Genomic DNA, 27,788 nt, shown 5'->3' on the forward strand with positions numbered 1-27,788 from the left:
ACTATGGCCCACAGTGTGAGCTTCAGCATCAATATTTGTGAAATGGATTCTGACTATGAGTAAGTTCTATTTTTTTTCTCTCCGTTAGTTGCCAAAATAATATGATTGTGTCTTTAGAGGCGCTTAAACACAAGAAGTCAGCATTGGTAGATCAAGGTTCTTTGACCAAATTGTGTTATGCATATTCTTATTTTCTATTCTAGCTATAATTCACACACATTTTCTTTGACATTTAACACTGAATAGTCCGTCTTGAAACAGACAATAGTGTGGGAGTTGTCTGTGCTTTTACAGTTGCAACTTTCAGTGATTCTATATTGAAGCATATTTGCATGCACTTCATATTGTTTATGAGGCCATTTACTCCTCAGTATTTCAAACTGCAAAGCAAATCATTTGGAGCTTTGGAGTTGTTGTGGAAAAGTGGAGCCATTCAATAAAAAAAAAAAAAAAAAAAAAGGCAGTGTTGAAGATGCTCGGGCCAAAGGAACTCGGACATTGAGTCAATATTGTCTTTAATCCTTCGCAGGAACCTGGGAGAAGGTCAGAACTCTTCGCTCCAGCTCATCAGAGAGCCTGCAGCCCAGAGGTGTCCTGAAATAGAAATGGAAGTGTTTACAGATTGCACAGGTACAAATATTCAGTTTCTGTTATTTATTGAAAAGGGAAATTTAATTCCAATTTTTAATATCTATAGATGGGGAAAATCTGAAAATGTAGTGCAAATAATTTACAAGGACTGCTAGACTTCCCTCAAATGTGAATATGTTGGATTGTGATGTGTAGGTAATATAACTAATATATACTGGATTGTCATAAGCCAATGACATGGAAGACAATTTGACCAATCAGCCACATGTGAAGTGAACAACACTGGTTATCTTATTTAAGTGGCACTAGTCAATAGGTGGGATATATTAGACAGCAAATAAACAGTTAACACTTGAAGTTTCCCAAGTTGTGATGGCTACATTACTGGGCCAGAGCATCTCCAAAACATTAGGTGTTATAGAGTGTTCCTGGCATGCAGTGGTTAGTACCTGGCAAATGCAGTCCAAGGAAGGAAAAACTGGTGAACTGGGTTGTGGGTGCCCAAAGATCATTAATGTGCATGTTGAGCAAAGGCTGACCTGTGTAGATTGATCACGCAGAAGTGGCCACACTGACCTCTATCCACTACCAAAAGCACCTACAATGGGCATGTGAACTGGACCGGAGTATCACACCTACTTTTGCATTACTCACTTAAACTGCTGTTAAACACTGTTGCAAACCACATGTACCCCTTCATGACAATGATATTCCTTAATGGCAGTAGATTCTTTCAGCAGAACAATGTGCCCTGTCACACTTCAAAAGCTGTTCAGAAATGGTTTCAGGTGCATGAAAACGAGTTCAAGCTATTGACTCGGCCTCCAGTTTTCCCAGATCTTAGTCTGATTGAGCATTGAGTAAGACCCACGGTGGCCCCAACTTAGATCTGCTGATAAGGCTTTGAGGCCCAAGACCACAGGACACCTTCAGAGGCCTTGTGGAGTCCAGGTCTCAACGGGTCAGAGCTGTTTTGGCAGCACAAGGCAGACCTACATGATATTAGGCAGGTGGTTTTAATGCTGTGGCTTTTTGGGGCATTATCATTTTTGGTGTTTTCTAACTTACCAAAATTAAATTCCTCTCAGACAGCCAGTCACCTAGGAGACGACGTATGAGAGACGAGACCCTCGATAGGGAGCAGATCAGCTCTCTCCAGAGACACCACTGGTCAGCTGCTACAGTAAAGGTGCTCTCCTCGATGCCAAGTCGCACTGCTGGTGAGATTGAATCCTTGACTACTGTCTAAGTGTTTGACAGTGTACATTTCCAAATGTAAACTATCAACTTTATGTTTTAAAAAAATGTCCTTGTCTGCACAGGGCTAAAAAGTGCAGCAGTCACTTCCCGACAAGACAGAGGCTCATCTCAGCTATGCAGACCCCAGCCAGCATCACATCATCACACCTCAAGACCAGTTCAGGAAGACTTCATCCAGGAGGAGATCAGCACTGAAGGTGAACAAAAGATCCCAAGTGCAACTGTGAGTGCTTTTTTTCTTCATTTTAAACCTTTCATTACAATGAATCTCTTTCTATGTCACCAACAATCACAGATGCAGTAGATGATCTGACTGGTTCTAACTTTTGGTTCATTGAGGACAATAAGGAGCAGTTGGTAGCCAACCTCCAAGGCTTCTCAGTGAGTGATGGCATGTGCAAACTGCGAGCCATGCCGCTAAGCCTGGCAGATAAGATGGAAATCAGGTACATAAGATACCGGATGCAAAAAAATAACTACAGGAATGATACGACTTAAATGGCAAACATGATTAGTAACTCCAAACATCTGGTTGCCTTTTTGAATGTGCTCTCACCACATTTTGGATTAACTGCTTCCCCTGTCTTTCATTAGGCGACTTGCTTTCACTACTGTGGCTGAAAGTTCACTCATCAGCAGGAATATTCCATGTTACCGCCATCTAAGTGTGTGCATTTCGAGGGTGAGCACAAGCAGTACACAACATAAGGTATACCACATGTTTTGTGTGCGTGTCGCTTGTTCATGTTTTTCTCCTCTCAGACCTGGCGCCACTGCCTGTTTAGCTGCCTCCCTGTCCTCAGCTCCCTCCAGTTGTGGAATTCACCCATGAAGAGACTGTGCGGCCGTTACGGAACTGGAGTGCTCTCTTACTTCCTCTTTCTCCGAACCCTCCTCTTGTTCAACCTCCTCCTCTTTGTCATCACTGGCCTGTTCCTGATCTTCCCTCAAGCCATCCATCCTCCTCCTCCTCATGACTCTCGTCTCGACACTTTCACCGGCCTTGAGCTTCTCACAGGCATGGTGAGATGAGCTGTATACTTTACATCCCAGCAGCATTCACATGTTTATTTCTGGGGTGCTCTTTTGAACCAGATCTTTCTTATCCTCCACAGGGTTACCTTTCTCATAGCTTGATGTTTTATGGCTACTACTCCAACACCATCATCAAAACTTGTCGAGCTCCTGACTCAAAACCTAGCTCTACTGGTTATCAGCCGCAATGCAACAATGATGTGACTCAGGTGGTGCCGTACAGCATAGCTGCAGCTTATTTCTTTACCATCGTCATCGCATTCTTCATTATCTGCATCATCCTAGTATACAGGTTGGACAATTACTTATGTGAATTGCTTGTGTGTTAATTATGTTTAATTCCATCTGTGCTGTGTGTTTTATGGCTAACTGTTGTCCCACAGCATGTCCAAGTCCTTTGGAAGAAGTTTTCAAGTCCTCAAGTCTAACAGGAATCTGGCAACACAAGTTTTCTGCTCCTGGGATTTTAAAGTCAGCAAAACAACATCTGTGAGACTTCAATCTGAGAAAATCAGCACTCAGCTCAAAGTATGCAATCATTTGAATGTTTAGGCAGATTCACTGATGTATGAAGCATACAAATGCAAAAATAGTGTGAGGTTTTAAAATATTTGAAATGGAACAAACTAGTGAGCCATAGCTTTTGAAAAGTTTTTTTTTTTTTTGTTTGACCAGTGAATAATCTTTGATCATTTTCAGCAACAGATACCTGACTAATTAGAGTCAACATTATATGCTTGGATGTTTTATCACACTAGTTTTTTTGTCTTGAATTTACACACAGGAAATGTGCATTTTCACAGCCCATGCTACTGTTGTTGCATGCTCCTCAGTATGCACATGTTCTTATTCAGGAAGGGTTTGTACATCCGTTTAAAATACACAGTGCATGACCACAGTTGTCACCAAGCAGCCAATGCCAGTCAGGGATTCAAATGTGTGGCTGAACATCACAAAGACTGCTTTTTCAACAGGAGCAGCTGTCCGAAATGATCCGTGGAGAAGACAAAAAGAGCTGCATTCAGCAACTCTGCCGACTTGTAGTCCACATGACAGCCTGGGTCACAAGTCTGTCCAGCATTGTCCTGAGTGCCTCCGGAGTCCACTACCTGTCAGAGGTTAGACAAAAATCCAGCAGCTGTCCAGCAACAACTACTGTGTAACCACACATAGCAGATCACATGCTCCACTTTAAAGTTTTCTCAAGAATACTACAGAAATAGAAGAAAGCACCACACTCACCACAGTTTATTTACTTCTCCTTTTTTTCTTTCCTGCCAGACACTTTATACATTGTTTGCTTCCTGTTATTTTACAACACTGCTATGTGTGAGCATCAGCAAAAACACCATAACTGAGTTATGAGAAGGACAGCTTGTTTAAAAAAAAAAAAAATCCATCCATCAATTATCTATACACTGCGTGCGAACCAGGGATCTTCTAGCTGCAAGATGATGGTGCTAACCGCCAATCCACTGTGCAGCCCAGAGCAAAATATGTTTCTTTGTATTTTGATTAGATGGATCTATTCACAGGATGAGCATCACTGGTTTTTGTTCTTGTCTTTCTTAAGTCCAAGAGTAATTCTTGGTCATCCAAACCTGCAGCACACAGCTTTTTTTATTGTTATCAAATGAACTGCTTTCAAAGGCTTTCCACAGAGGCTTCCTGATGAGTTATAGCAAGAAAAGCAAAGGTGGAACTAATAACATCTATAATGTTGCACTCTAGCATTTACTGCACAGCAGTGCAGTCAACAAAGTTAAATTGCTGACAAAACTAGAACTTTAGTTTCTGTCCATGTTTTTCTTCTGGTCACGATTTGTTCTGCAGGCCTCAATGTGATTTTTGTCCATTTCTTCACAGGTCACCATTCGCCATTGTCTTCTCAGAGAGGCTGAGCTGCTGCTCCTGTCAGCAGTAGTGTCAGGAATTAATCTGTTACTCCCTAGCCTCTTCAACTTGTGTGCTTGGGTAGAGAAGTATGATTCACCTGGTGCTCGAGTCTATGTCTCCATCTTCAGGTGAGAAATATGGAAACAAAAACTTAGTCAATCACTGAACATTAATCTTCAGATCATTCATGTACAACAAGACAAAGCAAAAAAAAAAAAGTATTCGGACACCCTTAAAATTTTAGACAATCTCAATTATCATCAAGAAATATGTGTTTTTTTGTGTTTCAAAAGTGTGGCTGCTTTAGATAGACACAAACAAATACAAATTATATATATTTTTGTCAATTGTTTACAAGAAAAACTAACATAGCTATATTCTTGACTGTTTCAATATGTCAGTTCTCAATACTGCCAATATCAAAGTCAACACAAAACAGAAAATGTGTTCAAAACTGAATAAAAAAGAAATAAACCATCACATCATCAAATTAAAATTTAGTAGTCCTGCCATAAGCATGCAGTAGAGCTCTAATCCTGGCTGTCATGTTCCCCACACGCCTTTCACACTGTTGAGGACTAATCTTGTCCCATTCTTCTTGAATTACTGCTTTTAATTCTTCTAAATTCTTTGGTTTACACTTGGAGACATTTTGATAATCCACCACAGATTTTCAATGGGGCACATGTGTGGGGATTGAGCTGGCCACTCTAAGTCCTGCTTACTGTGTTCCTGCTGCCAAGTTCTACTATCCCTGGATGAGTGGCAAGGGCCATTATCTTGTTGAAGCATCCAGTTTTGACCTTGACGGAACCGTGCACGTGCAGAGAGGAGTATGTGGAATTGGAGAAAGGCATAATACTTGGCATAGTTCAATGTGCCTTCACAGACCAACACCAGCAGCACTCATGCATCCCCAAACCATGGTACTGCCATCATGCTTGACAGGAGACACTGTACATGCTGGAGATAATGCTTTGCCTTCCTAATGTGAGGGTATGCTAATGTGCATACCCTTACATTAGCAGGAGGAAGATAAAGCTGCAAACTGGACTCATCTGACCACAGAATCTTCTTCCAGTTCCTGACTGTCCAGCTCTTGTGTGCTTGGGCCCAAGCTAACCTCTGTCTCTCATTGATCAGTTGGCTTCTTGACAGTCTTGTAGGACCTTAAGCCATGAGCTAAAAGTTGGCCACATACAGTGCAGGTGAAACGCTGGACACCAGTTTCGTTTCACCATTGCTGCTGAAGCTCCTGTGATGTCATCCGGCAATTTTTCCCTGTCCATGCGGATCAGGATGCCGTCATTTCTGGATGAAGAAATCCTTGGACATCCAGATCTTGGTTGTCTTCCAAGCTGTTGGTTCGTTTGTATTTCTGCAGAGTGTATCCAACTGCTGAAGGACTGCATCTGCACTTCCTTATGGAGTTAGAACAGTCTCATAATTCACAAATGCAACACAGAAGAACTCACAAATGTAAACTGTAATCCACAAATGCACACAGAAGAATTCACACATGTGAACTGGGATTCACAAATGTAAACTGCAATCCACAAATAAATTAAGAAAGTTCACAAATGTATTTCTGCATTCACAAACTGCTTTTGTGTGTGAATCTTTTTTGAGACTGCTCTGCCGTCAGCTCGATCCACAAATGCATTTTTTCAACACGGAAGTTTCTGTAGCCAATCAGATGTCTCCCTCCTTTCAGCCAATCACAAAAACTCACCCCACGTGGGGTGGGTGTACTGTTCAGCCATCATATGAACGCGTCCGCACAGCGTTATGCTTGACCGTGTCATTGGGCTGAAGAGTGAAGCTGCCCGTCGGAGAGACCATGGCGTCTGATGGGGACAATAGACCCTTTATTTGTTTACAACATTGTGACGTTTTTTGTGGCCGGGGCTTATGCTGGAGGCAAAAGCTGAGCGAGAAGTCAAGCGGGACTGGGAGTATATAGTTTGCGCTGGGAGTTTGCAGCGCAAACTCGAGCATTTTTAACACCGTTAAACTTCAGTGTACCGCCGGCGGTACACTTACTAATTTGCATAGGAATTTAAAGAATTTCCGAAGACTGCAAAGGTGATTATATAAACATTATACACCGATGGAAAGCTTAGATTCTCATGAATCCGCCGGTATAAACCACTTTCAGATGTGATTGCCACAGCGGATAATATAAACACATTTGTCCGACAAACAACGAATATCCATCCATTCGTTCTCTATACACGGCTTTAACGTACACAGCGCCACTGACATTTCCGGGTTCATTATTACAACACAGATGAAATATTCCACAAAAACGGCCATAATCCAACCTTGGACATCCAGACGACACAAGCCAGTAAACTATTTTGTCCAAAACATGTCTTGAAGTCGGTATAATAATCCACGAATCGGTCGTTTTAAAGGAAATGCACCTCGCGATGCGCGTCCAATATGCCTGTATTTCTCGTCATATTTTTTTATTTACAAAAATATTTTTTTATTAAAAAAATATTTTTTATTTACAAAAAATTAGCGATTTTTTGTACTGAAAATGGCTGGAATGACTGCAGCTGATCGTCTCTGGAGAGACAGCAGGTCCGATTTTTGGCACTGGCAGCGAGCAGTTGTGGCACCGCGGCGGTGCCACGGTTAATGCTGTGGTATCTGATCTGTTACATGTACTACCTAATAAGTTAGTAGTATAGAATCTGTTTTGTTTGTTCTAGTATTTGATATGAGCTGCTTGTTATATGTAGTGTCTGCTCTGGTGTCTCTGACCACAGATGGAACCTGCATTATATTCTACCCATGCCATGGGAAAGTGTTCTCCTGTTTACAGAGCCCTGTTGGAGGTGTTTTATGAGGTTCTTCTGTCTAAAACATTGACTTAGGGATTCTTCAGCTGTTGTAGACAAGGGGGAGTTGTTTGGGGATGCTCGCTGCTTTCCCCATATGGTAGGCAATAAAGAACCATTTGTTTTGACCCCTCCTATATGTTGAAAACCTATAAAGTGATCGCTGGCTATTGTCCAGCAAGGAGGATCCAATTGCCGGCTCCTACCGGCAGGTTCTGTCTGTACTGATGCTGCGCTTTCTTTTAATAAAATACTTTTAAAGAAAAGTCAGTGTCACGGACATTTTCTCCTTCACCTGCACATCATGGACACCAAGAGAGAGAAACAACGACAATGCACTGTTTGTGCGAGATGCCACGGTTATGTCAGTATCAATGTCACATTGAGCCTAGTCTCAATAAAAAATATTTTTGTAAAATAAAAAAATATGACGAGAAATACAGGGAATATTGGACCGCGCATCGTGAGTGCATTCCTTTACAACGACCGATTCGTGGATTATATACCGACTTCAAGACATGTTTTGGACAAAATAGTTTACTGGCTTGTGTCGTCTGGACGTCCAAGGTTGATTATGGCCGTTTTTGTGGAAATTTTCACTGTGTGTAATAATGACCCGAAATGTCAGTGGCGCTGTGTACGTTAAAGCCGTGTATAGAGAAAGGATGGATGGATATTCGTTGTTTGTCGGACAAATGTGTTTATATTATCCGCTGTGGTAATCACATCTGAAAGTGGTTTATACCGGCGGATTCATGAGAATCTAAGCTTTCCATCGGTGTATAATGTTTATATAATCGCCTTTGCAGTCTTCGGACATTCTTTAAATTCCTATGCAAATTAGTAAGTGTACCGCCGGCGGTACACTGAAGTACACTATATACTCCCAGTCCCGCTTGACTTCTCGCTCAGCTTTTGCCTCCAGCATAAGCCCCGGCCACAAAAAACGTCACAATGTTTGTAACAAATAAAGGGTCTATTGTCCCCATCAGACGCCATGGTCTCGCCGACGGCAGCTTCACTCTTCAGCCCAATGACACGGTCAAGCATAACGCTGTGCGGACGCGTTCATATGATTGGCTGAACAGTACACCCCCCACGTGGGGTGAGTTTTTGTGATTGGCTGAAAGGAGGAGACATCTGATTGGCTACAGAAACTTCCGTGTTGAAAAAATGCATTTGTGGATCGAGCTGACGGCAGAGCAGTCTCAAAAAGATTCACACACAAAAGCAGTCTGTGAATGCAGAATACATTTGTGAACTTTCTTAATTTATTTGTGGATTGCAGTTTACATTTGTGAATCCAGTTCACATGTGTGAATTCTTCTGTGTGCATTTGTGGATTGCAGTTTACATTTGTGAGTTCTTCTGTGTGCATTTGTGAATTATGAGACTGTTCTAACTCCATACTTCCTGGCTATCTGGCGGCAGCTGTACCCTTCCTGGCTGAGAATCTGTATCTTCAGGCATGTTTCCTGCGTTAGGTTCCATGTTTTAGTCATTTGTCTCTGAGAACTTTCAAATGTGCTGGTTTCATATAGACACCATGCACGCAGCAAAAATTATGTCTTTTATAAAGCACACTTTTATTAGTGCATCACTGGTACTAAAATGACATACTCAAATTTATGCATTTTTACGAACCAATCAATTGAAGTTTATGTTTTTTTAAAGATTTGTTTAGTATTTGGCTGTGACTGTACTAAGAATTGCACTTGAAGACCAAAGAGTAATTCTTCATGCAATATTTCACAAATGCATGAGTGTCCGAAGACTTTTTCCACCACGTACTGGACATCAAAACTAAAAGATGCAGTGTAGAAAATAGAAATTGTTGTTTTTGTTGTGGGTTTTTGGCTGTATTTGTCAAATGACAAATTGAGGATTTAATTTCTCAGGAACCTGTTGTTGAAGGTCAGTATTGTTGGAGTGTTGTGCTACCGCTGGCTGGGGAAAATTGCTGTGGAACCAGAAAAGCAAGGTTTACAGGTTACAAACATCCTCCTACTTACCTCTCATAAATATATTTATAACACAGCACTGAGTTATGCAAAGCTCTTCATTCCTGAGAGTGGTGTTAGGACACAAACTAAGTGTGTCAGACTTTGACTGAGACCTTCTTTAGAGCAGCTATTTTGACATGAGATAGTAGGTAAACATAGCAGTTTTAAATCACAAAAATTAATCTACTTTTTGCAGATTCTTTACATTTATGTCTCTTGTTTACAGTGTTGGGAGAGTTTTGTGGGGCAAGAACTCTATCGACTGCTCCTGATGGACTTTATATTTACTGCTCTTTACACATTTTGGGGAGAGTTTGTATGGAGGCAAGTTGATGATTTACCGACTGATCAAGTAGCTTGATTTTGTTGAATGTAAAACAGTGCTTGGTTACACCACAATGTGACATCTATCTCCAGGCTCTTCTCTGAAAAAAGGCTCAAAAGGAAGAGGAAACCAGTGTTTGACATTGCCCGAAATGTGTTGGAGCTCATATATGGACAAACTCTTACTTGGTAATTATACAATTTGACCACCCCATTTTGTGAAATGTAACACACATAACAAGAAGAGTCAAATAAATAGTCTTGTGGTGTTCACAGGCTTGGAGTGCTGTTTGCTCCACTGCTCCCTGCCGTCCAAATCATAAAGCTGTTTGTGCTGTTTTACATGAAGAAGGTTGGTGCAGTACGTGATGTTGTGTAGCTGTCACTCATTGTGACTGGATTGCATGACAAACTTAACATTCTGTCTCTGGTTTCTTCCCCAGGCCAGTCTGACAGCCAATTGTCAGGCCTCTAAAAAGCCCTGGAGGGCCACTCAAATGACAACACTGTTCATCTTTCTTTTGTGCTTCCCCTCATTTATTGGTGCTGCCGTGTCTGTCACTTATACAGTTTGGACGTAAGTTCACTAGTAACCCCTCTCCGTGACAGTACTGCTAACACGCAGTGTCTGCATGGAATGGCATGCATGCACTCCACAACCTCAAAGTCAGATCTTTTTAAAAACAAATGTTGAACACAATGAAAATCTGTCAAGTACAAACAAAAAACATAATCGGTTTAATACTGTTCACTCAACATCCATACTTTTAAGGGAACAATGACAAAATTTGAAGCTATTTATTTTCTTTTCGTTTTGGAACAAATCCCTTGGAAAAAAATTAAATCAATGATTTTAACACACTGACAAACAGATCCTCACTTACATAGTGATTGGCCAATGTTAGCCTGAAACAGATACATTGGTGTATATATAATCAGATTTACACTGATATCAAAGTGTTCTTTTATAGAATATGGCATAGAAACAGAGGCTATGGGGAATTTAGAAACAGTGTCATCATAGTTCATCTAGCAAAACAAATTTGACTCCAATCATCCCAGCATTGTCTGTAGCACATGTAGCAGAGTACACATCACAGAGGAGCAGATGGTGAGTTGCTAGCTAGTTTGTGAAATATATTGCTGAAAAAGTCAATATACGATTATTTTATTATTTTTCCCTTTCAACATAAATATCAACAATATCAGCCGATATATTGGTATCAGAATTTCTTACTCCATAAATTGGGATCAGCCCCCAAAAAGTCTGATATATATTGAATGCTTTTCTGATATAGGTGTGCAAAACCTATTAAAAACTCAAAACTGTGTGACATAACCTTTTATTTTATATAAACTTTGTTGCTGCAGGATATTTAAAGTCTCTAGTGTTGTTCATTTTCACTATTCTGCAGCTGAAAGCAATCATTAACAAATGTAGAATTTATTCATGTTAGGTAAGACCAGGTTTTGTGAAATGACTGTCATTTAGTTGAACATTTTTGGAAATATGTTCACTGGTTTTCTTTTTAAGGGTCATACTACATTTCTTTCTGTATGACACATGAAGCTACCTTGAAGTTCTGGTTAGCTTATCTTAGCACAATGAATGGAATCTGCTTCCCAGCACCTCTAATATTCACTAATTAACATGCTACGTATTGTTTACTTAATTAATACAGAAACCAAAGTGCGAGACTGACATCTCACCTTTTCACGATCAGTTAAAGATGTATGACTTATAAATGACTTATTCAATTTGTGAAGTGCATGACTGGTTCATTGTTTCCAACCTCTAATTAACACACAAACATCATGAGCACTGTACATTTTAAACCAGATTTGTTAAGAAAGTGTTTCTCAAAATGTCAAACAATTCCTTAAGACTTATGTCTTCTTTAGGAAAAAATGGGCTGGGTGCTGAATGAGGGGAAATTTTGGAAAGCATAGCAAGATGAGCTAAAGCATTGTTGGTTTGGCACATTTGATGGGATTTGTTGAGAATTTCAGACTGAGTGATCCTCCCTGTCCTCCTGCCCACTCTTTAAATCAAATATGCCTGAGGCTTGAGCTTGAAGAATTCAGAGTAAATTTACAGTATCTTTTTTCATGTCCAGGATTAGACCTTCCTCAGGGTGCGGTCCGTTCAGGAATCTCACCACCATGACCGAGTCAGGGTACCTGTGGGACAAGGAGCTGAAGAACGCTCATCCAGTCCTGTCTTGGCTCAGCTGGGTCTACAACTCTCTGATAGAGAATCCACTGGTCCTATTCCTCGCCACTGGAGTCCTGCTGTGAGTGCCAGTGATTGTCTGAGATGTTCACTTTTGCTATGATTTATTGATTTTTTTAAAAATTTACTTTGTGTTTTTATTTACTTTGTATGTTGTTCTCATTTCATATAATAATGTAATATAAATGTAATATAAATAAAAGTAATTTGCTGTGGTAATGCCAATTTTTCTTGGCACTTAACATTTATGTACACCATAATGCCACTGCATCTGGTGTATACTAATGTATTATACATTAATGTAATGTATTAATGTATTGTCTGTATTGTAACAGTAACCCTGTAAACAAAATAACTCCTTTTTTCAAGCATTTAATAGCTGTGACAGTGTTACTGTATCTGAATACTGTGTATGCTCTTTGAATTTGAATTTATCCCTTATGTTTTTTTTCAGAATGGTGATATACCTTCACTCTGAACTCGTTGATGGACAAAAGAAAATCATCAGTCGGTTGGAAAAGCAACTTGAAAATGTATGAGAAATCTTTAACCTGAGTCTGCAGAAATTTCAGCAACTCTGTGAGACTTTATGAAAGCGTAATGGTAAAATGCACAGAATAATAATGCTGACATGTACATCAGAGTCTCTGGGGATGTTGGTATTTGTTTGCAAGTACCTATTTGTATATTGTAAAATATAGGTCAGATGGCATGTACAGAATGGGTGCAGCCTCAGGATTTGAAAAGTAAAACCAGTACAGAAGTGCCTGAAACTTGCATTCTAACAGCCAGCAGGGGGTGACTCCTAATTGCAAAAAGGAGTGCTAGTGTAGAAGTGTATGAGGAAATGACACTATTTCCCACTTGATCTATTACCCCAGTAAACTTTTTCTTACTGAGATTCTAGTGTGAATTGCTAGTTTCAAGTCTCCTTCAATACGTCATTATCTTTATTTAGTAAATTACAAAACTATTTAAGGGGCTGCTCAGTGGGGTAGTGGTTAGCACTTTTGCCTTGCAGCAAGAAGATCCCCGGTTTGAATCCCTGGGTGGGCCTGGGATCTTTCTACATGGAGTTTGTATGTTCTCCCTGAGCATGCGTGGGTTTTCTCTGGGCACTCCGGCTCCCTCCCACAGTCCAAAGATATGCTGAGGTTAATTGACTATTCTAAATTGTCCGTAGGTGTGAGTGTGATTGTTCGTCTGTGGAATGGGCTCCAGCAACCCTAGTGAGGATAAAGCGGTGAATAAAGGATGGATGGATGGACAAAACTATTTAGAGTATAATAAATGAACAATGCTTTAGGGTATGGCTACCTTGTGACAAGTTGCTACCATGTGATTTCCTTGAGCAGATTCAACCCTTCCACTTCACATCTGCTTTCTAAAGACCAAAATGGCAGTGGCTACATCCCAAACTCAAAGTTTCAAAATGGTAGTCCATAAATCAATGAGTTGCATCATGGTGGTCCATTGTGGATAGGCTAGTACAGTGTATGATTTTTAACTGATTATGGCACTAGTTGAAAAGATTAGGCTACACTACACTTAAGTTATGAAAGTTCTTCCTGAGAGGGATAGTAACAACTGAGTCAAAGTCAGTTTTAATTTTATTTTTAAAAAATGGATAAGTGAAGACTTTGACCTATAACTATGCAACATTGGCAGAAAAATCAAACCAAATAAAAAAATAAATAAATCAACATTATGGTGGCACTAAAGGAGAATCAGCAAAGTAATGAAAAATGATCCTCAGGGCATCATGAATCTGTACTATGTTACTAGCTTAGCTAAAAATACAAGAAATATGTAGATTATATTCATTTTGACTTTAATGCATATTGTGTATTGTTTCTGTCTCGTGTACAGGAGGGTAAGGATAAAAAGTTCCTCATCTCGAAACTACAAGAAATTCATGAATAAAATAGTCCTCATGGATAAGGTGGGTATTTATCTTCATTGCAGTTAGATCAGGTCTTTTTATTTTTTCCTTTCTGCTTTGATAACATCATTTCTGAACCAGAAACACCGGTTTATGTGATGACTGTCTTTCATATTTCACATGTTTTTGCTGTTTGTTTTCCACAGTTTGGCGCTAAACAGCATTGACAGGTGTAGTGTTGACAAGAAAACATCTCACAAGTATGTGGACTTTGATGTTATATCATCAATTCTTGGAAGATTGCCAGCATCATCTGGACTGTCACTCACAAGCTACAAAGAGAAAAAGCATAAATCCAAAATCAGTAACCATAAAGTGTGTTCACTTCAAATATATTCCACTATCGTTGTGACATTGTTCTGGAAAAAAATCACTCACTGTTGATACAAGGCCACTGGTATTTATTTATAGGTAGAGTTCTAACTGTATGTCAGGGTGTATATTTTTGTACTCTGTATGAATTTTTGTAGTTATTCTTTCACTTTGTTAAAGGTGATAAATAATGAACTTGAATTTATGATATGAAAAGGCAAAATAAACTTGTTTGAGCACATCTTAGTGGAACAAGGAATACTTTGTCTTCTGAAAACATTTTTCATTTTATGTGCTTGGCCCAAACATGTCATACATTGGAAAACTTATAATGAACAGTCCCCCATTTGCTGCTGTTCAAGACTAGATTAATTCCACAATACTTGGATTGGAGGTCAACAGGGACTGAAAATGTGCTCCCAAGAGCATTACACATTCAACATAACATATCAAATTATCTGCACAAAAAACACAGGACAGTGATATATCAGCATTTATTATTTGTTCTAGAAATGCTTTAGGGGATTATAATTATTTTTCGGATATCTTAAAAACATATTTATGATTAAAAATGAAAACGTTAGGAGGAGCAGTTTATTAATTTTCTTCAAATGCAGCAACTTGCACACATAAATTAAATGTGTATATAATATATATATATATATATATATATGGCATGCCCTATGGCATGCCGTTTAGGAAATTATATATATAATGAAACTTGATATATATATAATGAAAGTTGATATATATATAATGAAAGTCGATATATATATAACGAAACTTGATATATATATAATGAAAGTTGATATATATATAATGAAAGTCGATATATATATAATGAAACTTGATATATATATATAATGAAAGTCGATATATATATAATGAAACTTGATATATATATAATGAAACTTGATATATATATATAATATATACATATATATATATCGACTTTCATTATATATATATCAACTTTCATATATATATATATATCAACTTTCATTATATATATATATCGACTTTCATTATATATATATCAACTTTCATTATATATATATCGACTTTCATTATATATATATCAACTTTCATTATATATATATCAAGTTTCATTATATATATATATCGACTTTCATTATATATATATATATCAACTTTCATTATATATATATATCAAATCTTTTTTTCCTACCGAGCCCCGGAAGGGACATGTCCGTATGGCGAAGCGACAATGAAGGACACTCACCCGGACGAGAATTTTATTGAGTTTTATTTTGAAATCGGCCTGAAATACACAGACATTCAAGCAGTGCGATGCGCTAAGAGTCTGCCATGCAGACCAGCGATCCTGATAATGGTAAGTTTTATTTCTCCAACATCCTGCTGTTATCCTACTATGAATACGCTAGCTACAACAGTCCCACATCAGTATTATGAACGTTCCGCCAGCTAACGCGGTCCGGACACCGGATCACTGATTAGAGGTTGGCGTTGAACTATTGTTTGCCAGCCAGTTAGCCGCTGGTAAGCTAACAAGCTATGAAACAACTCCTTATAAAACCGGAGGAAAGCAGCAGCAATATTTCAGTCCAAGACCTGTATTCAGAACCTCCCACGCTGTTACACAATGACCCATTAATCATATTACTGAACTATATGGTTATCATTGAAATTTTCCTTGAAGAACCAGTGAACTCTTTGCGAACACATTTTAATTTATGTGTTGATTATGTTTCGTATCAGTAATACAAGTCTAAAAAACTGATTCAAATGATCAAGTTAACACAATGAAGTAAAGAGTACTGGTAATCTGCAGCTATTTTCATAATTTCAAGGTAAAATTCTGATGTGTGATTTTCTAGCTTTGCAGATGTGGAAATCCAATGCACTGATTTCTTATACACAGATGCTTTTGGTGTTTTTTGTTGTAAAATAAAACAAGGCATTTATCACTGTTGGAAATTATTACAGGTATTATTTGTAACACTTTCTAACATTGTATGGACAAAGCAATAAATCAGTTAATGGATAAAATCATTTGTATTACAGATGCTATCAACAGCATGTCTTGTTCATTTTATTTAGTTGTCGGCCTTGGATGATGAGGTCCAGTTACCAGGAGCACTAGTCTGCAGCTTACTGGTTCCGTCCTGCAGCTCCTCCACGCTGTCCTCCTCTCTACAGACCAAATCAAGTAAGATCTGTTTAGACTATGCAGACATCAACATGATCAGTATGTTATCTTTTGACCCATCCTAAAATCACAAAATAGAACATTTACTTTAAGTTAACTGTGTTTATGAAAATAGAAAATAATTACTGACAACTAGTACTTTTTGGTGCTTTTATGCAGGAAAAGGGAACCAGGAAGCTGCTGTGGATCCTCTGCAGTATCTGGAGAGGTCAGAGGAACGGTTCTTGGAACAGATCGGAAGACACCAAGACGTGACCTCTGCCATGCTCCAGAACATCCAGAAGATGAATGAAAACCTTGGTTGCACTGATGGGACGCATGGTGTCGGTGCTGGAGCAACTGTCCCAGAATTAAACTGCATTGTTGACTATTGGCTTTTCTAGAAAATAAATCTTTTTTAGTACTTCACCTGTTTTGTATTTTACTCATGCACTTTGGGTGAATAAACAGAAATTTGTGATGAGAGATGCAAATTTTGTCTATAATCTACAGAGACTTTATTCAGTGTTCAGTGCACACTTTTGTTACACACATTTTGACAGATAAGCAGTTGTGCTTTTCAAGCAGATTTTAGTCAGAAACATCAGTAGCATATGTTTTTTTTTTACTGTTACACCAATCTAGGTAGATAAACTGCACTACTGCAGCAGACATATTATTGAAATGTGCTTCTATTATGTGTCTACATACACTGCTCACAAATAGTTATTCAACTTTTGGGTGAAATTGATGGAAAATATAAAAAGTGCATGCTGTAGTGATATATCATAAAAGTAGGGTATTTAACTAGAAACATGCAATAGTGATTTCCTCATCTCAAAAAAATTATTGAATCAAAAGCTAACAACAGTGGAGGGTATGTCACAATAAAAATGTCTCAGTTTGGACAGAACAGCAGCCTTCAGCTGAAATCCAGTACAATTGTGTCCCACCAGTGGCGTGATCATGGATGTGTCCAGGCAGCAGCTGACCTCTGCCTCGTAATTAGCCTTAAGACCAGCTATAAAGATAAACATAGATATTATCATTATCATCAACATATGGTGCATGTGTTTAACCTTTAAGCTATGTAGGGATGCAAATGTAGTCGAAGCTAAGTAGCTAAGCTAATGCTAACACGTTCAGTGTTCAGAATCAAAACATCTCTAAAAATTACCTGTTTTCTCAAACGTAGTCGCCGTTCCCTGTGACAACCATGAAGACAGATAGATAATCACAGAAGAGCTCATCTGAAGAGCAAATGTCCAATAAGGTTCCTGTTTTTGTTTGCCATGTCCTTCCAGGGCTCAGTAGGAAAAAGTCTGAATATATGGAATGAAACTTTGAATAGATGGAATGAAAATCTGAACATTCTATATTCCGACTTTCATTATATATATATCAACTTTCATTATATATATATCAACTTTCATTATATATATATCAAGTTTCATTATATATATATATATATCATTCATTATATATATATATCAATTCATATATATATCAACTTTCATTATATATATATATATCAACTTTCATTATATATATATCAAGTTTCATTATATATATATCAACTTTCATTATATATATATCGAGTTTCATTATATATATATCAAGTTTCATTATATATATATCAACTTTCATTATATATATATCGACTTTCATTATATATATATCGACTTTCATTATATATATATCTAAGATCATATATATATATATATATATATATATATATATATATTATATATTTGAAATTCTTTATTTTTTCAAATCTGAAATGCAGACATTGGAACAGATCTCATACGTGGAGGAGCAATCACGATTCCTCTGCAATTCAGTCTTTTCTTTTTCTTCAAGTGTGAAAAAAATAAAAAATAAAAATAATAATAACATGGGAGAGTATAAGTGTACTTTGAAGTAAACCAAAAATACAACACTTTCAGTCACGAGAGGCAGAAAATTAAATATATATTTTTAAAAAATTAAATACATTTAAAGCTGGTGACGACCATTTCACTGACAAAAATGAAACTCCAAAGACAGCTTGTAGCTACAAAACCAGCAAATCCCCATGCAATGTCACACATCAGAGGAATGTATCAGTTTGCATACTACTCTATTACCAAGGTGCTCTGCAATGTCACCCATCCCCTAAAGCCATGTTGACCCCTCTACCCCCACCTCATGGCCGCGTAACAAGCTTGGTAGCTCTATGACCAGAAAAAATTTTTCTTGTAAACTTGACAAAAAATAAAAATGAAAGAAGGACGAGATTTCTTTGTTAGGAGGATATTATACAGTATGATCCCACTCCACTGCAGGTTGCTCTGTACTTTGAGTTGGTCTGCACCGAATGGAAGGTTCGTCTCACACGAACATGTCAGTGAAGGCCTCTGTTAAGTAAAAGTTTTCTTGATTTCATCTGCAAATAAACCAGACTGAATATTATCCATATTATAAATGTGTTATAATTTTATAACTTTTCCTGTTGCACTGAGATGAAAAAACCTCCAAAACATCTTCCTTTCCTAGATAACGTGGAAGTGGACACAAAATCTAAAAAGCGAGTGTGCATCAGTCTTCCAAAGAAATATATGGAGGATTTGGCCAAAAATTATGAACTGGTAAACTATTTGTTTTATTCCTATATTTAGAGGATATGTCACATAATTTTATTTTATTGACAAAAGCTGCAATGTTTTTGGTGTTTTTAAAAAAATAAAAAAAATATCTTTTTGACCTTTTTTCCCACAAAATGCCACAATGCAAATAAAATTGTGCTTTTTGTCAGGACCATGGATTGCTTATAAGACACCTAAATCCCTATTTAAATGAAGGATATGCAGGCTTACTTCAGAGAATGGGGCACTGTCACATCGTGTAAGGTAAACACTGAAAAGACATTACTTAATGTTGCCTAGGTTCCTGTATTATGGTGTAAACTATACAGATAAAGGATGATTTGTAGCCTAATTCAACGAATTTACTTTGTGTAATTAAATCCCAGATTAAGAGGGACCCTAAGATAAGGTGGTGGCTTTAGTGAGGTTTTCTGCAGAAGATGAAGCAGACAAAGCAGACTGGGCTGGTCCTCACTATATTGGAGGCATGGAAGTGACAGTGAAACGATTCGTTAGTCCAAAGGCGGGTGGGGGCTTGTGTTTTGCCCCTTGTGTTGTAATAATGGGCACCGAAATAGAAAATATTTTATCCTAAAACTGTGCATTTGATCTCTCTTCAAAATCTGTCTGTCAGACTGAAGAGGACTCAGAGGAAGATGTCACTGCAGTCCCTGCTAAACCTCCACCACGGAGTTCGAGGGGTCTGGGCTACATACTTGAAGATGCTCTGTGGTTAGATGATGGTATGAATCAATGAAGAAACAATCCTTTCTTTTTCAGAAATGTTGAGTGTTTTGCAAAGCTAAAAAAAGATGAAAACATAGTTTGACCAGTTTAAAAGTGTTCTTCACGTCATACATAGAAGAAACAAGCTGTTGCACATGTTCATTGTATAGCACATATTATGATTTTGTTGTATTTTGTCAGTTTTCTTCTTTAGAGGAATAATAAGGTTGATTTCTAGTATACTATTTGTTAAGGACATGAGGTGTCCTCACAGTCCACGTGCAAATTAGGCATGTCTACCTTTGTGCAGCCAGCATTAATGAATGCAGCATGATTTATCCTTAAAAAAATCACATGACAGTACAGGATTGTGTGAAAGTATATTACCAGCTCACAATATTGTTTTTTTTTTTTTTTTACAAATAAAGAAACCAATGCTTACAAATAAAGAAACCAATGATTTTGACATATACAGTGTGGTTTATACTGTTGTCATTCTCATCTCTTCAGTCAAATTATTTTTTTTAAAAATCGTTAAATGAAGATAAACTATTTAAATATAGTATATGAAATGTGAATGGATTTCATAGAAAGAAATACATAAAGGGAAAAATATATCGTGCATTACTTTTATTTTATCTGACAGAAATTCTAAAAATAATATTTTACTTTCTTAATTGACGTAAAAAGATAAAATTCAGTCTGAAAAAAATTAGTTTACGTACGTCGGGCGGTCCGTATACGTCAGAGACGAAGAACCAATCCCTGCACAGAGCGCCAAGTTTCCCACAGTATCAAAACATGGCGGAAAAGGACGTAGAAATTTGCTTTAAAAAGGTAAGAAACAAAAATATTGCTGACTTAAGGGCGGTGCCTACGTGGTTTTCCCGTGGATAAATAAAAAACATGTCCTTCTCTTTACGCGTGGATTGCTGTATTTAGTTCCAGCGTAGTCGCCCCTTCTCTCAGAGCATATGCATTGTTCCGTAGTTGTCAAAAGATACGTACAACTTAACATGTAGTTAGAATATTCAGCTATTCAGGGCATTCCCAATATAATTATGTACGCCGAAAAGAGAAGCGGTTAATAATGACTTTAAATCTGCTCTAGAGTAGTCACTGTTTCGTGAGTATTTTCGACGGCACACTAGAGCTTAATAAATTAACATTTTTTCGAATGTAGTTTGGTGTGCAGAAGGGACGCAGGGGAAGGAATGCCTGGGAAGTTAACAGCTTTTACAAATGTAGGTTAGGGGTAAATATTATCACAGCAGTACTATGTTTAATATATTCATGTAGATAGACAGATAGACAGATAGATAGATAGATAGATAGAGCTCTTTATTGTCCCGAAGGAAATTTGTTTTCACAAGCTGTCATGTTACACATCATAACATACACACAAGGACAAAATTCACAATATGACACACAAAAATAGAGTTCAAGTTCAGCGCGGTGGCTTATTGAGGATGACGATAGCTGATGGAACAAAACTATGTATGTATATTTATTTTGCTTCATTGGAACACACAAAAAGATTACATTTAGACAGATCTGGGCATGGAAAACCCCTCTGAGAGTTTTCCCACATAAACTGTACAATATTATGTGCTCTGTTTGCAGGAAACAATAAGCAGACTCTTGTCTAGTTTCTTCAATGAAGATAGAACCAAACGTGAGTTGGATAAATATTTTATTTTGAGTAAATGTAATTTTTTTATTAGTGATTCTGTGGTTCAACATATCTACCTGTTTTCCAGTAAGTGGTGATGCTACGCTGCTCATGGCGGAGATGCTTAAAATATTTGTCCAAGGTAATGATTTTTGATGCAGTTGTTTATATTCTGAGACACAACACCTGACAGCTTGGTTATAAAACTCTTAATTTCTCATCTCATTTCCAGAAGCTGCTGTGAGATCACAGAAACAAGCTGAATCTGAAGACTGTGACCAAGTAGATATTGAACATTTTGAAAAGATCCTACCACAGCTGGTGAGTAGCCTAACGGGCTCCACAAAATATAGCTTTTAATTAAAACCAATGCATAGCCACAGCTTTTGCTTCTGGTGAATATGGCTCTGATTTAATTCCAACCAGTTACTCTGATATTCAGTGCAAATGTAGCCGCAAGGGGACACAAGCCAGTGTCTTATTGTGCCGGTCCCAAGCCCTGATAAATACAGAGGGTTGTGTCAGGAAGGGCATCTGACGTAAAACTTTGGCCAAATCAAACATGCGAATCAAATGTATGACTTCCATACCAGACCTACAGGGTGCTGGTGGAAAATGGACGACTGTTGGTTGAAGAAGAAGGGGAGGAAGGTGTGTTCATAGGAAGAGAGAGAAGAGGAACACCAAGAGTCTAGGACTGAAAGTAGGGACTTTGAATGTTGGAACTATGACAGGAAAAGGTAGAGAGCTGGTTGACATGATGCAGAGGAGGAAGGTGGACATACTGTGTGTCCAGGATACCAGGTGGAAAGGTAGTAAAGCTAGAAGTCTAGGAGCAGGGTTCAAGTTGTTCTATCATGGTGTAGATAGGAAGAGAAATGGAGTAAGAGTTATCTTGAAGGAGGAGTTTGTTAGGAATGTCCTGGAGGTAAAAAGAGTGTCAGATCGAGTGATGAGCCTGAAGCTAGAAATCGAAGGTGTGATGTTCAATGTTGTTAGTGGATATGCTCCACAGGTAGGATGTGAGCTGGAGGAGAAGGAGAAATTCAGGTTGGGCCTTGATGAAGTGACGCAGAGTATCCCCTAGAAGTGAGAGAGTTGTCATTGGTGCATGTTGGTGCAGGAAACAGAGATGATGAGGAGGTCATGGGCAGGTTTGGTATCCAGGAGAGGAACGCAGAAGGACAGATGGTGGTTGACTTTGCAAAAAGGATGGAAATGGCTGTAGTGAATACTTTCTTCCAGAAGAGGCAGGAACATAGGGTGACCTGTAAGAGTGGAGTAGGAGCACACAGGTGACTACATCTTGTGTAGACGGTGTAATCTGAAGGAGATCAGTGACTGCAAAGTAGTGGTAGGTGAGAGTGTAGCCAGACAGCATAGGATGGTGGTGTGTAGGATGACCCTGGTGGTGAAGAAGATGAAGAGGGGAAAGGCAGAGCAGAGGACCAAATGGTGGAAGCTGAAAAAGGAAGAGTGTTGTATGACTTTCAGGAAAGAGTTGAGACAGGCTTTGGATGGTCAGGAGGTGCTTCCAGATGACTGGACAACTACAGCAAATGTGATCAGTGAGAGAGGTCGGAGAGTACTTGGTGTGTCATCTGGTAGGAAAGGAGATAAGGAGACTTGGTGGATGGATGAGGAGGTGCAGGAGTGGATCCAGAGAAAGAGGTTAGCTAAGAAGAAGTGGGACACTGAGAGGACTGAAGAGAGTAGACAGGAGTACAGGGAGATGCAGCGTAAGGTGAAAGTAGAGGTGGCAAAGGCCAAACAAGGGGCTTACGATGACTTGTATGCTAGGTTGGACAGTAAGCAGGGAGAGACTGATTTGTACAGGTTGACAAGGCAGAGAGACAGAGATGGGGAGGACGTGCAGCAGGTTAGGGTGATAAAGGATAAGGATGGAAGTGTGTTGACAGGTGCCAATAGTGTGATGGGAAGATGGAAAGAGTACTTTGAAGAGTTGATGAATGAGGAAAATGAGAGAGAACGAAGAGTAGAAGAGGTGACTGTTGTGGACCAGGAAGTAGCAAAGATTAGTAAGGATGAAGTGAGGAGGGCATTGAAGAGAATGAAGAGTGGAAAGGCACTTGTTCCTGATGATATACCTGTGGAGGTATGGAAGTGTCTTGGAGAGGTAGCAGTAGAGTTTCTGACTGGGTTGTTCAACAGGATCTTAGATAGTGAGAAGATGCCCGAGGAATGGAGGAGAAGTGTGCTGATGCCCATCTTTAAGAACAAGGGAGATGTGCAGAGTTGTGGCAACTACAGAGGAATAAAGCTGATGAGCCACACGATGAAGCTATGGGAAAGATTAGTTGAAGCTAGACTAAGGGCAGAGGTGAACATCTGTGAGCAGCAGTATGGTTTCATGCCAAGAAAGAGTACAACAGATGCAATATTTGCTTTGAGGATGTTGATAGAGAAGTACAGAGAAGGTCAGAAGGAGCTGCATTGTGTCTTTTTAGATCTGGAGAAAGCTTATGACAGGGTGCCCAGAGAGGAACTGTGGTTTTGTATGAGGAAGTCTGGAGTGGCAGAGAAGTATGTTAGAGTGGTGCAGGACATGTATGAGGACTGTGAGACAGTGGTGAGGTGTGCTGTAGGTGTGACAGAGGAGTTCAAGGTGGAGGTGGGACTACATCAGGGATCAGCTCTGAGCCCCTTCTTGTTTGCTATGGTGATGGACAGGATGACAGACGAGGTTAGACAGGAGTCTCCATGGACTTTGATGTTTGCAGATGACATTGTGATCTGTAGTGAGAGCAGCGAACAGGTGGAGTAGAAGCTAGAGGCATGGAGGTTTGCCCTGGAAAGGAGAGGAATGAAGGTTAGCCGCAGCAAGACGGAGTATCCGTGTGTGAATGAGAGGGACCCAAGTGGAAGAGTGAGGTTACAGGGAGAATAGATCAAGAAGGTGGAGGATTTTAAGTACTTAGGGTCAACAGTACAAAGCAATGGTGAGTGTGGAAAAGAGGTGAAGAAGCGCGTACAGGCAGGCTGGAACAGCTGGAGAAAAGTGTCAGGTGTGATGTGTGATAGAAGAGTTTCAGCTAAAATGAAAGGAAAGGTTTACAAAACTGTGGTGAGACCAGCCATGTTGTTTGGTCTGGAGACAGTGTCCCTGAGGAAAAGACAGGAGGCAGAGCTGGAGGTAGCAGAACTGAAGATGCTGAGGTTCTCTTTGGGAGTGACCAGGATGGATATAATCAGGAATGAGTACATCAGAGGGACAGCACATGTTAGGGGCTTTGGAGATAAAGTCAGAGAGGCCAGACTGAGATGGTTCGGACATGTCCAGAGGAGAGAGAGTGAATATATTGGTAGAAGGATGCTGAGTTTCCCACTGCCAGGCAGGAGGCCTAGAGGAAGACCAAAGAGGAGGTTTATGGATGTGGTTAAAGAGGACATGAAGGTAGTTGGTGTGAGAGAAGAGGATGCAGAAGACAGGGTTAGATGGAGGCAATTGATTCGCTGTGGCGACCCCTGAAGGGAAAAGCCGAAAGGAAAAGAAGACTCTGATATTCAGTGCACACAATTGTTTTTTTTTTTAAATATTCTTTTTATTGCCAATTGTACATTGGATAGAATACATGTCTCTTACAAAGCAATCATAGTTTTATATGTTTTGTAATATACAAAAATAAAATATAATGCAAAAAGAAGAAAAAAGAAACAAAAAAACAAAAAAAACCCAAACAAAACAAACAAAAAAAAAACAGAAAAAAACCCAAAAAAAAACACAGCAGCAACATCAAACTTAAATAGATTAGATATGACAGAATGGCGGATTTCTACACAGCTTGGGTTCTGTGGCAAAACAACAAGAAAACAGTGTAAGCCTGAGCTGAAGTTTATAGAACAACGATGATAGCATACACTAAACAGAAGCTATAGGTCTAACAACAGATGAAATCAATACCATATGACAGGGAAAAGGACCTTTTTAGTGCACACAATTGTACCTTTAAATAAGTAAGTTAAATCTATTTCCCAAAAATCTAACAATCCATATTGGTCCAACTGTTTGTATTTAGTTTTTCACAAAGTGCTGGTTGCACATAAATAGCAATTTTGACACAAGACAAATCTTCCCTTTGCATCCATTTTTGCATCATTACATAAAAACTTGAAAGTTTGAAACACGTAGTTGTATAAACATTGTCAGGGCTTTTACCAATTACACTGATTTATTGTTTTGTTACAAAAAAGGTTTACTTTCCAATATCTGACAATCTCTCTGTCTCTCTCTCTCCAGCTTCTGGACTTCTAGCACAACGATGCCACAAGATGGAGCCATAGTGCTGCCAACATGTGCCTATTTCCACATTGCACTCTCTACAGCTACAAGTTTTGCTTTACCGATGTATATTTTTTTAGTATTACTGCAGTTTCAGAATCACCCAAATCTGAGATAACAGGAAGATTGGCCTAATGTGTATATTTACATTTTGTGATTTTTTTATTTGAACAAAAATAGAAAGCAGTAGTGTTGTCCACACACCACCACACCGACACCAATAAGGGCCACCTGTGCTCCCCTGTGCAACAACAGGTGCTTCCAGCATGCTCCATGGTGCCCTTCATCAAAGCTTCCAGGAGCAGTTGGAAGCAATTAGAGTAATAAGGGGAGCAGCCAGTCCCTTAGATGATGACAAGTGCCAGGAAAAAACTAGTACCCCCTCCGGCCACTTTGAAGTTCCCTTTTGCTGTCCTGCGATGTTTAGTTAGAGGAGGGGGGAAGGGCAAAGGGGACCTCTGGCACAGGGGGAAAGTTGAATGGGAGTGTGTGTGCACGTATGTGTGCATGTGTTAACTAAACATGGCTAGAGACCACACGCATAGATATTCTATTTGAAAGGAAACATAACAAAACACATTGGAACATGGTCCAAGAAGAGCAGGGTGTAATTCTGAAGGTAAATAAACATAAGAGGCGAGTAGTAGAGGTGCTTTCTCTACTTTCATCACAGCAGAGGGGGAAGTTGGGCCTACAAGGGAGAGGGTAATGTGGGGTTTTCTAACCCAAGTAGCTCTGATGGTTTTCCACCAGCGGTGCAATTGACCAATGTGTCCTCACTGTGAGTCAGCATAGCTGTACAACACCTCACACTATTTATTTGTGTGGCTCTTGTGTGACTCACTGTGCTTACAAATGCCGCTCACATACAGCTGGAAGCAACTTAGTCGAAAGTCAAGAATCCAGGCTCAAATAGGTGCTCAAGGACACAGCACCTGGAATTTGATCCAGCACCTTCTTAGTAAGGCCGAGGCAGGATTTGTGTTTCCCAGGAGTAACTTCTATAGCACGCCTTCAGTAGGAGGTGTGGTTGGCTGACTAGGTGGTGTTTTGGGCAGAAAACAACTTATGTCTGGGAATAATTTACTATTTTTAATATTATATTTATGTCTTGTTCTTTCCCTCTGGTTAGGACATATGAATCAAATTGTCTCATTAAAAAAGTACAATTGATCTGTATTCATTATCACAATAAGAAAGTAATGAGTAAAATTTGCAATTTTGTGTGCCACTATTGTATTATACAGGCTATCTGGAGGTTTACTCAAATTAAAATTGATCTTTCCCAACTGGAAAATCTTCCATATGATATAAAAACACGTATTCTCTTGGATCTCCCAATCATTTTTTTTCCCACAATATGAGCTGTTGGATGTCTGTACTGGCAGAGCAGTACACTACTGTACAACTTTTCTCCTTATGCATCTTAGTGGAACAAATTACATCTGAAGGCAGTATTATTAAACATACGAAAGCAGTTAGGACAAGAATGGGGAGGGGCGTTGAAGAGAGTAATGAGTTAAAGCTTTTCTTGATCATACATTAAAGGCAGGGAGTGTCGACAGCCAGTCCAGACGCTTTGGAGAAGCTCCGGAGTGAGAAGCTGTTCCCAGGAGACGGAGACTGATCTGTATCCAGCTTTCTGGCTGGTCTTTGGACAGCGCTGCACATGGGATCAGGCCCTCAGCGTTGCTTGAAGATTTAAGCCTGATTGTAGACGTCAATGTCAATACTGATTGCATTTGAGCACCCATGACTGCCAAGATGATTTTCTATCTTAGTTGTACACTGAGTTTATTGTTCCTACCAACAGAATAATAATCAGTTTAACTGTGTTAGTAACAAATGCTT

The 27,788-nt window shown here is 39.0% G+C and overlaps 2 protein-coding genes across 2 annotated transcripts; both read left to right on the forward strand.

Moving 5' to 3' along the window:
* Positions 1-475: 475 nt before the first annotated feature.
* LOC110962339 (transmembrane channel-like protein 6) lies at positions 476-14,686 on the forward strand. The gene is made up of 19 exons (XM_022210269.2): positions 476-630; positions 1,680-1,811; positions 1,914-2,048; positions 2,147-2,297; positions 2,446-2,533; positions 2,614-2,874; positions 2,967-3,178; positions 3,270-3,414; positions 3,861-4,004; positions 4,753-4,910; positions 9,530-9,620; positions 9,861-9,958; positions 10,052-10,147; positions 10,235-10,310; positions 10,402-10,535; positions 12,076-12,252; positions 12,646-12,724; positions 14,061-14,133; positions 14,280-14,686. Exons 1-18 carry the CDS (start codon positions 606-608, stop codon positions 14,112-14,114), a joined length of 2,256 nt encoding a protein of 751 aa, XP_022065961.1. The 5' UTR covers positions 476-605; the 3' UTR covers positions 14,115-14,133; positions 14,280-14,686.
* Positions 14,687-20,722: 6,036 nt separating this feature from the next.
* On the forward strand, positions 20,723-27,270 carry cenpx (centromere protein X). Its single transcript, XM_022210282.2, has 5 exons — positions 20,723-20,802; positions 21,589-21,640; positions 21,726-21,779; positions 21,870-21,958; positions 25,896-27,270. The coding sequence occupies exons 1-5, from the start codon at positions 20,767-20,769 to the stop codon at positions 25,908-25,910; spliced, it is 246 nt and encodes an 81-aa protein (XP_022065974.1). The 5' UTR covers positions 20,723-20,766; the 3' UTR covers positions 25,911-27,270.
* Positions 27,271-27,788: the final 518 nt, after the last annotated feature.

The sequence above is a fragment of the Acanthochromis polyacanthus genome, chromosome 21 (genome assembly GCF_021347895.1).
Source record: "Acanthochromis polyacanthus isolate Apoly-LR-REF ecotype Palm Island chromosome 21, KAUST_Apoly_ChrSc, whole genome shotgun sequence".
In the NCBI taxonomy this organism is placed as follows: Eukaryota; Metazoa; Chordata; class Actinopteri; family Pomacentridae; genus Acanthochromis; species Acanthochromis polyacanthus.

Bases quoted from the DNA above. Each gene is read 5' to 3' on its own strand.
- LOC110962339 (XM_022210269.2), top strand. From the start codon at position 606: ATGGAAGTGTTTACAGATTGCACAG. The intron at 2,875-2,966 runs GTGAGATGAGCT...TATCCTCCACAG, and splicing joins TTGAGCTTCTCACAGGCATG to GGTTACCTTTCTCATAGCTT. The intron at 10,311-10,401 runs GTTGGTGCAGTA...TTTCTTCCCCAG, and splicing joins TGCTGTTTTACATGAAGAAG to GCCAGTCTGACAGCCAATTG.
- cenpx (XM_022210282.2), top strand. From the start codon at position 20,767: ATGGCGGAAAAGGACGTAGAAATTTGCTTTAAAAAG. The intron at 21,641-21,725 runs GTGAGTTGGATA...CCTGTTTTCCAG, and splicing joins CAATGAAGATAGAACCAAAC to TAAGTGGTGATGCTACGCTG. The intron at 21,780-21,869 runs GTAATGATTTTT...TCTCATTTCCAG, and splicing joins GCTTAAAATATTTGTCCAAG to AAGCTGCTGTGAGATCACAG.